This window comes from Brassica rapa, chromosome A10, assembly GCF_000309985.2.
Source record: "Brassica rapa cultivar Chiifu-401-42 chromosome A10, CAAS_Brap_v3.01, whole genome shotgun sequence".
Classification (NCBI taxonomy): Eukaryota; Viridiplantae; Streptophyta; class Magnoliopsida; order Brassicales; family Brassicaceae; genus Brassica; species Brassica rapa.
In genome coordinates, this window is record NC_024804.2 from 12,414,002 (window position 1) to 12,426,610 (window position 12,609).

General features: G+C 32.8%; 1 protein-coding gene and 1 non-coding gene across 2 annotated transcripts; both read right to left on the bottom strand.

Annotated features, from left to right (window-relative positions):
- Positions 1–1,332: 1,332 nt before the first annotated feature.
- On the bottom strand, positions 1,333–1,891 carry LOC103845213. Its single transcript, XM_009122046.3, has one exon. The coding sequence runs from the start codon at positions 1,784–1,786 to the stop codon at positions 1,565–1,567; it is 222 nt and encodes a 73-aa protein (XP_009120294.1). The 5' UTR covers positions 1,787–1,891; the 3' UTR covers positions 1,333–1,564.
- Positions 1,892–5,856: 3,965 nt separating this feature from the next.
- On the bottom strand, positions 5,857–6,860 carry LOC103845214. Its single transcript, XR_004452993.1, has 2 exons — positions 6,458–6,860; positions 5,857–6,087 (listed from the first exon to the last, which is right to left on the bottom strand). It is a non-coding gene; the product is annotated as an uncharacterized LOC103845214 (transcript).
- Positions 6,861–12,609: the final 5,749 nt, after the last annotated feature.

A 12,609-nucleotide genomic window follows, 5' to 3' on the forward strand; every position in this document is an offset into this window, starting at 1 on the left:
ATTTGTATTCTTATTTTTCCTTTAAAATAATATATCATTGAAACAAAATTTCTCTTAAATCTTTGATGTTTTTTCTTCAAAATGTTGTATTATTGGAGATGTTCTTATGGTTTATATATAGAAGCCAACAAAATTCGTACACTTACCTATACCTTCCCATTTTTTCTATATTTTAAAATGTTTTCCCCTCTAATCATAACACCAATTGCATGTGGAAGGAAAGTTAATCATTAATCTATCTTTGACTTTAAACACAAACAACAGCAACATTTTGGTCATTTTCTCATTTTGTACTATATTATTTTCAGTTTAAAATAATTGTATTTACTATTAAAATAACATGCTTATATTTTTATAATATGGGGAAGACTTCGAACCAAGCTTAAAATTAGGATATGACACTCGTGCAGCACATTTAATTAATTGCTGGAGTCTCTCATATATATGTATATAGATGCTTCATAAAAAAACAAAATATCATATGTTCAATTAAATAAAGACCGTGACATGGAGTAGTGTTGAGGTCTTATTTATTTGACTATATAGCTATTAGTGTTGTAGACTGGTTGGTAAATGCCTTCAAATTTTTTGATCAGAGATATAACTAAATAATTAGTGAACCTCATCAAAAGGTAAGGATCTTTAAATAAGGATTCTTTTTTTAGTGAATTCTTGCACTATTTGCGAATCCCCATATCAACGATATGTGGCGACCCGTGATTGGTTGATATTTTTTTTTAAATCTAAAAAAAAAAAATCTTTAAAAAATCAAAAATATATTTTTTCTAAGAACTCATCTTTGGGTAACACCATTGCAGGTGCTCTAACATAGAATAAGATTCACCCATTTAGATATATTCCTAGGTCTCTTACATGTTGTTCAAAAAAAAAGGTCTCTTACATGTAATGTTGATCAGTTAGCAAACCGTGCGAGGATCACAAATCAGGATTATTAATATCCTGGCACACTACTTGGCTATTGTAATATTCAGGCTTTCAATATTACAAAGTTGACAAAAAAAAGATTGACCCATTGGACCACATATACATCCATATGTGTCATACACAGATTACATACCCTTCAGTCAATTCGATTATAACAACCAACCCTCATAATTACCTATGTATTATTAACTATATGAAGAAAGGAGTTGTGTCGCAAACTTCATGTCATGTGTAAACGACTTGGCTTTCTGTTCGAGTGTTTTACTTGTGTAGAGTTTGTATGAAACGATTTACCAAATGCTCATCTTTTAATTAGTCGGACGTTTAATCAAATCTGGATATACACCAAATGCGAATTAATATAAAATATATTGTGTAGCGGCGTTCTATAAAATATTGTCGAAGCTGCATGCATGTAAAAAGATTGCTCACAATCAAATAAACACAAACATAAATCCACATCATTACATTAAATTATAGCTTCGGCATCATAATATACGACTTACTACGATGTTTAGTTGAAGAAATAAATAGAGAAAATAGACGTTTATTCCATAATTATACCGTTGCTTCGGTTATTTTAGACACACGCATATATATGTGGCTATGGATCTTCGATCTATAGACCATATAGAGAAGAAATACGACGAAGAAGTTGGACTCTTGCTTGGAGGAGCAAAATGTGATCAGCCGTGAGACGATAAAGTGTGTCACCGTCAAATTCATCAGAAAAACTCGTTTCTGGAGCAACCATCCGACGGAGACGGCTCATGAGCTTCCTCGAGCTCACATTAACCATCACTCTCTTTCTTCTTCCTACGTGAAGCGCTCTGCACCTCATCTTTTTGCACACGAACGGTCGTCTTCGTACGTATACGGTATCAAAACAAAACTAGAGAGAGAGAGATATTTAGTTAGAGAAATGATCTGTGGATTAAAACAACATGAGACGATGTGCTTTTATAGATAAATTGGATGAAAAATAAATTTTCTTTTTTTCTTTTTTTTTCTCAACGAAAAAAGACATGACCAACTCTCTCACGCTTGATATACGATCAGTCCTCGTATGCACACGTGTGAGACATTAGTTATGGATTTATATTAGTAACGCGGATAATATAGAAACAAACGCACCATGGTATACTCGGACAAAATTACCTAGGGCATTGGTTGATCATATCTGAATTTTAAAATATTTTCTCAAAAGAATATTCAAATATGCATGTGAATTAAGTTTTATTATATATGGACAATGGTGATGGTAGCTACATGATGTTGTGTCTTGGAAACATGTGAATGCTAATTGTATAAATTGTTGTTGCTAGGCTGATCAAATAATACAAGGAATAATTAATGGGTAATTAATTGGTCATACATATACGACAAGCAAGGCAACCGTATTGACCAAAACACATCCATAAGTGGATAGCAAATTCGGAAGACTATGAGTCGGTCCACGTTATAAGTTTTACCTCCACAGCCCAACCAACAAATAATTCTAATAGATTAATAAAATTCGTCTCACATTATTGATAATTATTATTTCAACGACAAACTATTGGATGGGTAGATTTCTCTTCAAACAGTATTGTTGTATGTATAGTAGAGACAGTAGTAGTCAGTAGTGACTAGCGGATAACGTTGTAAAAGATTGCAATTAAATGGATTTATTCCCATAACCAATCAAAACTTGACTTCTTTCTTCAGCGTCTGAAAGCTATTTATATTAATTATGATTATAAACGAAATTGAGAGGGACCATATAACATTGGGATGTGAACAGTTTTGCAACAAGTGGCTGCACCATTCTTCATGGATCATTCGCAATATGTTGTCAGCAATTTAAAGGGGGCTTAATCACATTTATTAAGAAATAAAAGAGCTATGCTTTAAGTCCAGTATCGATCTTATCATATTACAACTAAGTATGCCGGGCCTTTATATATGTAGACAACTAAGCCATTGTTTAATCATGCGTAGTGGAGCAATGGTTTTAGATATATGGATACATGTGTATATTGTTATAACCTAAGTTTTGTTCTATTGTGCGCAAATGCGTGGACCATTTGGTCATTAAGGGTTGAGTTTGTATCAGTACTGGTTTGTATGTTTAATATGTGTGGTATAATTGCAGATAATTCGTCCGCTCTAGGGTCTACTCAACTAAACTTAGTCAGATGCTTCCACAAAACCTTAAACATAATCTAAGATTCTAAAGTAAATGCCACTGTAGAAATGCTAAATTAATGTTACTTTCTCTATGCATCGGCTGAGTAGTGTTGATCTTGTTCACCCAAATTAGTTTATAAAGTTTCCTAGAGTGTTAATAACTCTATTAATATCGACAATTCACAATATTCAAAAACAGCCGTATACGGCCGTGTTTTAAACGAGAGGAGGGTGGGTGAAGTAAAGCCCATGCATGCATGTCTCTTATACATATAAAAAGACACATTACGTCTTTTTCTTGGCTGAGTTGTTTCCACGCTCTCTTTCTCTCTCACATTCATAATAATAATATGAGATTACGATCTTGCGAGCGTACATACACGTGTGCTATGTCCACGTCTATATTTCTAGCCCCCCCCCCCCATAATACAATCATCTCCGTTTTCTTGGGACCATGTGCATGATCGTTCATGTGCACATGCAAGTGCAAGTGAAATATTGTACGACCCTCAAGATTGTAAGAACTAATTTATATAAACATAATAAACCCTCCAAACTATTACAACAAATTTGTATTAATTTTCAATTAAATTATTTATAACTTTGAAAATTTCAGGATTGACCCAGTAGGGGTGGGCGTTCGGGTACCCGTTCGGGTTCGGGTCGGGTATTTCGAATTTTCGGGTATTTTGGTATAGAGGTGTAGAACCCGTTCGGGTATTTCTGTAATTCGGGTCGGGTTCGGGTATTTTTTGTTCGGATTCGGTTATTTCGGATCGGGTTCGGATATTTAGATTTTGAAAAAAAAAATTAAAATTTTCATTTCTCAAGTTTCTTGTATTTAAAAATATAATTTTCAGTTAACTACTTTTTTATTTTTAATAGATTGAATGGTTAATAGATTTGGACATAACATTTTAAAACTAAAAATGTATTAATTTAGTTATTTTTAAAAAAAATTTAGATGTAACTTTTTGTTAATTTTTGTAATAAAAAACTTGACATGCATTTTAAGTAAGTAGCAAATCATTTTTTCCGTAATTGTATGTATATCATATGAACTTAAAGTATGTGTAGTATCAATATAAATATTTTATATAAAATGAGAGATGTAAACTAGAAATATAAGGTTAATTATACATATGTTCGGTTATCTTCGGATATCCATTCGGGTTCGGGTATTATCCGTTCGGGTTCGGGTATCCAATCTCTTCTTATTCAATACCCGTTCGGGTATTTTGCTACTTCGGTTCGGATTTCGGTTCGGGTTTTTCGGATCGGGTTCGGGTGCCACTTCGGATATCGGGTAAAGTGTCCACTCCTATGACCCAGAGTCGATTTTAACTTTTTTGGGCCTCCAAACAAAAAAATGTTTTTCGTGGTAATTATTAATTTTTGTAAACAACTTAATACCATCATAAATATTGAATCGGTGGATGCCAAAAGAATCGGTGACCTTAAACGTGTTAAGAAATGCAACAACTAGTAAAATCACAAGTGTTTTTGTCAAAATTCTGACCCTTAATTTGTTAAATAGATTTTCGACCCAAGCACATGATTGACTAGCTTGTAGTCAATCCGACTCAGGGTCACCCCCTAACCATGGAGATGTTCCAACACGATTGTGTCGTATGATAGACATCTCATTTGTGTATTAATATTTCTATATATCTCTTCCTATCTATTCAGATTACTCCGCCTAATAGCTTTGCATTATTTCGAAACAATCTAGACTAGGGACTTTGTAAGTTGACAGATCTGATGTTACTCTGATTTTGATTGCAGTAATGAATAATGTAATGCATACACGCAACGCGTACATAAGTCTTCTTGCATGCGTGTGTGGAGTTGACAGATGGGAAGGGTCTGCTATGTGGGACACTGAAATTGAATGAACCTCACGTGCACACGATCACTACTTGTAACCCTTTCCTCTTCTCCTCTCCAGCTTCGGTCCTTTTCACAAAATCAGTTCTGGATCCTACTGTTTTAGTTTCAACTCCTTAAAAGATAAGAATAGAGATTCATCTTCAAAATGTAAGTTTTGCACTTAATACTGTATGTTTTTGGTAGATCAATATCAGTAAATAAAAGACGCTAAAAAGAGAGTGCAATAATCTGAATAAACATATTTAAAATGGTTTGTTTCAAAATCAAACTTCCGGTTTTCTTGTCATACAACTACTTATGAAAGACCAGACAGGGTAACATGGCAATATGTTCAGACAGGACACATCTTTGTCATCCTCATTCATACATCACTTCCTAAAAAGCTTATCAACAAGAAACGCTTTACAATCACACGATAAACCCTATTCTTCTTCTCCTCTCCAAGAGCTCTTGTAACTATTGCATCTAATTAATTAAATTTGTATTTTACAATGATTACATTGGCTATTATGTCTACACATTAACTTCACTTGATCGGAACTCCCCTTGGATCTGGCTTCACCGTCTTTTCCTCTGTCATATAACAACGAAAAAAAAAACATTTTAGTACTACTCTCATTAGCCTTAACAGATATTTTGACAAGCAGCCTTGTCTTGTTTGATGTTAAACAAAATTTGGAGATAGTACACAGCTCTTATCCTAGTCTATTATAGTAGGCACGAGGCTCTGTCTTCAGAACATAAAAATATTCAGTTTCTTCAATGTAAATATTCCACTAGATACTGGTGAATGATTAGACTATGAGTGTTACTAACCAGTAGTCCTATGTTTAAAGTTCCATTAACATAACATTATTGGGGGAATCGAACAACATACTTGGAAGAGAGAAAAAAGGGTAGTGAAAGATCTGATTCAACGGCTTACTCCAGTTTGTTGTCCGTCTAAGATGACAAGTGATCGTTTCGAAGAGCTGATCCTTCCGTTATTCAATGTATGCTCTGCAGTGTCTGACCTGAGATTCCTTTTATCTTCCCTCATGGTTGATACTTCCACCGCAACCAAGTTCGTTATTTGCGGTTTACCTGCTTCACAGTCTAATCTATCTTAGAGCCAATGCAGAATCTAGATCTATACTGAACAAAACTAGTTTATATATTCACCTATCTATAGACTAACACTACTACGGTGGTTGTTATCATACTCTCTCATAGAGAGAGAAGATGCCTAGAGATCATCGGTATGTACATATAAGATTCATAATATTTACACCCATCAACAGTTAGTGTATAGACAATTTATTAAATGATTATATAACTTTGTTTCTTTTACAAATTTGGAGACAAATATATATATGTGAATTATTCCAAAAATTTTGAGGGCTAAATAGGCCAATGGTCACCAGCCAATATCACATTCCACATCTACACTAACTCAAAAACCATCTTACATTACCTGCAACATGCAAGTCTTCCGCCTTAGAAGATTCGGAGTTAGACGGTGGAGGCGTATGTATCTGCGGCGGGAGCGGTGACAAATCGGAAAACAGAGGAGCGTACAAGTATGCATCGGACTTGAGGTAGGTGACGATACTCCTGACAAGTCTCTTGCTTTTCCTCTTGTGTTTCTTTCTCGCGCTCAGTGGAGTTCTCTTTGCTCCCTCCATGTTCATTCAATCTCTTGTTGTGCTTCGGCGAAACGATGAACGAAAGTGATACCACTGACGAAACGACTGAGAGAAGAAGATGAGGACTTGTTTTACAAGCAAGGGCTTAAAGGCCGTGTCGTCACACGTGTCGCCACGTCTTTAGATGCTTTGACAGATGGGTGCTAAAGGAAACGACATGTGTGTTTCCGAAGTTAAGCTGTACAGATATTTTCTGGATATAAACAGAGATGTTTTGTAAATGTTCGGATCTCTATGGGCCTAGAGTAAGCCCATAAGTAAACATTTTTGGTCCATTTTGAACTCCATGAAAAAGTTATATGTGAATCCAATCATCCATACTTAAGCCCATGACAAACAAAATAAATGAGATCTATTTGAAACACTAAAAGCTGAAGATGGCAAGAATTTGCAAATCAAATAGAACCGAATTTCTCAATTCGAAATGGAGCTTAATTTTACTATGACAAAAGAAAATATTATTACAAAGTTAAAACTAGAGTTTCCATTAGAAGTGTTCTTATAGTAAAAGCTAATATAAATTGGAAAACAGAAAAGAGAAAATGATAAGAATAATATTATTTGAGGTACATAAGATTACTTTTAAAATATAATTTATATAGGGCTGAGATTTTTAACCGAACTAAACTTGTCTAACCGAACCAAACTGACCCTTTTCGGTTAGTTCGGTTAAGTAATCGATTAGTTAGATTTTCTAAAAAAAATTGTTCTTTTTGATCTTGTACTCTACCAATTGATAGGTTGATTTCATCCAAACAATACCAATCTTAACCAAAATTTTAAACCGAATTAATTAAAAACCAAACTGAAATAACCGAAATAAACCAAAATTTTCGAATTTTATTCAGTTTAAATGAAATTTTAACCAAACTAACCACAAAGCTGAAAACTTCGATAATTTTTTTGAAACTGAACTAACTGAAAACCAAACTTAACTTTTCCGATTCACTTCACTGAGATTTTTACCGATCCGGAATAACCAAGCCGAACTAACCTAAGAAACCATACCCACAAGCCTAATTTTATATATGTCATCCTGAAGTTAATTTTTTCTTCCTAAATTTTCTTTATAGTAAAATTACATATAAAGTATTAATATTATTACATAAATGAGATTTTGAAAGTCCATTCATTACATAAATGCGATATTTTGAAAGAGTATCCCATCCAATGAAAATACTTTTAAGTATCTACTTTATACGAAAGTGGATTACGGATACATATACATAAAGTATGTATTAATTGTAGGGGCAAGCCGGTGGCAAAAGCTGGTAGGTAATCGGACAAAAGTGAAGTGCATGGTGCATTGTTGTCGTCGGGTCCAAGTCCAAACGATCAGAAAACGCCCGTTCATCTAATGCACCCCACTTGCACCATTTAACCTCTCCTATCGATTTGTATGTAATACAGACACTCGCACATCTGTAGATCGACCAAAATTGTTTCTTATCGCCAAAAGAATTATATCATTTGGTGTATACGTATGGTGCACAAAATTTCCGGAACAATACATATACATATGCAAACATGGATGTTGATTATATATAAAACCCACATGGAATATCTAGGCTATCACGGTTTCCAATACAACAAGGCCCGATGTGACTTTGTAACTTATAAATCAATCTCCATCAAATCATAACGGCAGATGGTAGTTGCTAGTTGGGGAGCTCGAAACTCATCGACTTCACTCATCTTCTCCTAATTCCTCATTTAACGGTCCTTTTTCATTTTCTCTATTTTTGTTTAGTAGTTAAACTCAAATTTCAAGACTAGCACGTACTATTACGTAAACTTATTGAGTCATTGGTCTTCTCCGCTCGATTTTAGTTTTTGGTTTATCCAGTTTGTTTGCTTCCTTGGCAATTTGGCATGTACCATGCAACCATTAAATGTGTAACGTAAAATTTGTAAAGATAGTATTTATTTGTAAATCTCTCGGACTGACATATTACAATTATTATTAGACTACTAAAAAGACTTCACTTACTTAGCATAACATCCTGCATATTTTCAGAATAATTTAAACATTGATATAACCGCTTAACCAATAATTTAAATATTTACTGAAATATATTTGTAAATGATTAAAAGAATAAACGAATTTTTGCAAAAAAAAAAAGTAAATAAGAACGGAGAGGTACCTCCATACTTTTCGTGCCAATCAGAAACAGGTTAAAAATTCAAAGTGTGTGGGGTCAAAATGTTTATCATATGACGCTATATGTCACCAGAGAACTATGATACTATTGCTTATCTTTCTTAATATGAAATCACAATCTGTTAATATCAATTTACGAATGAAAGATACACTGGTGCAGATGTCGTTAAACGTCAATTACACATTTACGAGGGAACTAATCCATAAATACTCCTCTTGTACGTGTGATTTCAATCTTATCAATATTGATATCAATTACTAACATAAAGGATAAGAATAATTAACACTAATTCATTGGCATAAGGATGGACTCGTACTGAAATTTCTGGTTTTGTTAAGTGCATCTAAATGTAAACATATTTAGGAGAAACACAAGCCCATATATACTCATCTTATGCGTGGTAGCATTGTAGCAATCAATCAAAACTGATATATCAAGTAGTAATCTAAATGATAATTAAGAATAGTCGACACTAATCATTAATATTACATAACGATGTTTGTTTCTTTCAGATTTAAACAGAAACGACTGTTGACAACAGCAGAAATGATTGCCGTATTAAAGTAATAACCAACTAATAGTATGAAAACTTGAGAAATTACGTTTTTAGCACTGAAAGTTTTAGATGTTAAATCTATAATCTCTATTGGATTCCGAGTCAGCTTTTGTAGATTTGATTTTAGAAAAATCTTTCATATCAAAGGAGGTTAGAATTCAGACACACAAGAAAATAAACTTCTTGTACTAAAACCATCAACATTTTGATCAAATTACATGTTTCGTTGTAATCTATCTCAGGCGTGCCTACATTGTATTGAAAAAGGCATTCGCCTCAAGCCTCCGATTAATATGACTATTTTTAGGGTTCCAAAATTTAAAATAATTTCTATTATAGTGGTTTAGATTTATTTAAAAAAAAACATTTCTACGAAAATTAATTAATTCATTTTTTGAATTCATGTATTTTTTTCTATATGACATAATATAACATATTTACGTTATAAACTTATTCTTTTACGGTATTAGACTTGTGTATTTGGTGAAAATAATATATCATATTAAAAATAATTTTTATTATGGTTGTAAATAAATTTATTTTAAATACTTGCTTTAAGCTTTTAAAACTTTTTGCACGGCACTGTCTATCTCACTCGTAAGTATTTTATCAATTTTAGAAGTTTTGAGACAGATAATTAGTAATATATATATATAGAAGAAATATCATTGACGTTAGCTGTCGCTGTTACATGACACTGCTATTTCAAATTTAAAATGAATTTACTGACGTAAAAACAACAATTAGCAGCTATTTTGAAAGTAGTTGACAAACGACTATATTTTGGTTCGTCGTCTAAGCAGTATAAGAGCATCTCCAAAAAGAAACTCTATTTTGAAGTTTCCAAAACTCTATATTTGAAGTTTAAATGTGTTTTTCTCCAAAAGCAAAACTTCAAACTCAACTTCAAAACAATTTATATTTTATAATATGGTCTTTATATTTGTCATAACTAATTTGAATTCATTAAAATTTTGTAAATAACTAGTACATATATCAACAAATTACAACAATATTAATTAATAAAATATTATATTAAATATAAATATTTAAATAAAAATAACTTAATTAATTATAAACTTTAAACAAAATAGCATTTTATTTCATAAAATGATTTTCGTAATGCATATATGATCTATTAGTGCATTTCGAAGTAAAAAGGCTCTCCTCATTTTTACTTTGTAGATTACGAACTAAAAGATGTTGAAATCGGATAATATTGATACTTGTAAATGCATTAGATCAGAACAAAATAGTAAAAGAGAAACACAAAATATTGCTAAAAGACTAATTTTTTCGATGATATTAATACTCGTGAATATATTCGATATGAACAAAAAAGAATTGTACGAAAAAACATCAAAACAACAACATCAACCATCTTTAGTTACACAAAACAATTTGGACAATATTTGAAAATTTGAAGGTTCCGGATCAAACTTACCTGACTATTTGTGTTGTTGTTATATTTAAATTTGTGTAATAGTTATGTCTTCATGTAATTTTTTAAAATCTTTTTGTTAAGTTTTTTTTGTATATTATTGTTGTCTAAATCTAGCTTAAAATATTTAAATTTTATTTTAAAGTTTATTTAATTTTATGTGTAAAATTAAAAAAAAAACAGTAAACAAAATTTAAAATATTGATGAGAAATATTTTTTTAAAGATTAAAACAAAAACAAGAAAATATTTATGAATCATAAAGGTGATGTGTGATTATAGAGACCAAAATGCAAATAAAAATATGAAACTTCAATTTTAAAGTTTTGAGTAGTGAAACTTTAAATATAGAGTTTCATTCCTCAAAACTTCAAATTTGAAGTTTTGAAATTTCTTTTTGGAGAGCAAAAAACTTCATATTTGAAATTATATAGTGTCTTTTAGAGATGCTCTAAACAATAAACCAAGTGGGAGTAGATAAAGGGTCTTCTTAACTCTTGTAGGCTAACGCCTAATGTACATCAGAATATGGATGTTGGGTGATTTTGTAAACGATTCGAGCCGACTAATAAATGTGATTTATATAATATAATCGAGGAACGTTTTGTGGATATGTGGGTGATATATATACTTCTTTTTTTTTTTTTTTTTTTGGTCAAATGGGTGATATATATACTTCATGCTTTCTTTTCAAAATGATTTCAAGAACACTTTTTAAAAAAGAAAAAAAAATATTCTGGAGGTTACACAAACATTTATAGTATATAATCTGAGTGTAAATTCCTAACCTACTAAATAAAAGTCGTACAAAATAAAACTGGGCGGGCTAACTACAATAAAGTATTGATTACAACAAATCCCTCGATCCATCTGCAATTTTGCTTGAATAAATAGAAAATTTTGGAATGCATCTAACTTAACCTATCCCAAGACACACGACCTATGGCTCAGCGCGTAAACTTAGACCACGCATAAGATAACTCGCGATACATGTGCACCGGATAGCTCAGCGGATGCAATATTGTAACATCCCGAATTGTGATATATGAAAGGTTTAAGAGAATTGATTTGACTATTTATGTCATCAAAGTTGACATATCTTTTCTGTTACACATCCGTTTAGAACTCTAGAGTTAAGCTCACTTAAGTTGAAGTAGTGGAAGGATGAGTGACATATCGGAAAATGATTCGCAATACCGTATGAGTGAGACCAAAATACGGAGAAAGGTCATGTAGTGATTGCAGGGTCAGTAAACGTGACTTTCGGGTCTTGGAAAATTAACACACCAACTGTTGGAACGAGATGGGGCCCACGGACCGAGAGAGCGGGTGTGAATTGTCATTAGCTGTGGGCGGTCAGGACGTTAAGTGGTATCAGAGCTGGTTGGCCATCTCGGTTCTGACCCGAGAGGCGTCTTGAGACCTATCGTGGGACGCAACGAGGACGTTGCATTCTTTGAAAGGGGGTGAATTGTAACATCCCGAGTTGTGATATATGAAAAGACTTAAGATAATTGATTTGGCTACCTATGTCACCAAATTGACTTACCTTTTCCGTCACACATCCGTTTATAACTCCAAAATTAAGTGTGCTTGCGCTGGAGTAGTGAAAGGGTGGGTGACCTATCGGAAGTGATTCGCGATACCGTGTGAGTGAAGCCAAAATACGGAGAAAGGACATGTAGTGATTGCAGAGTCAATAAACATGACTTTCGGGCCTTGAAAAATTAACGCACCGAATGTTGGAACATAATGGACTCCA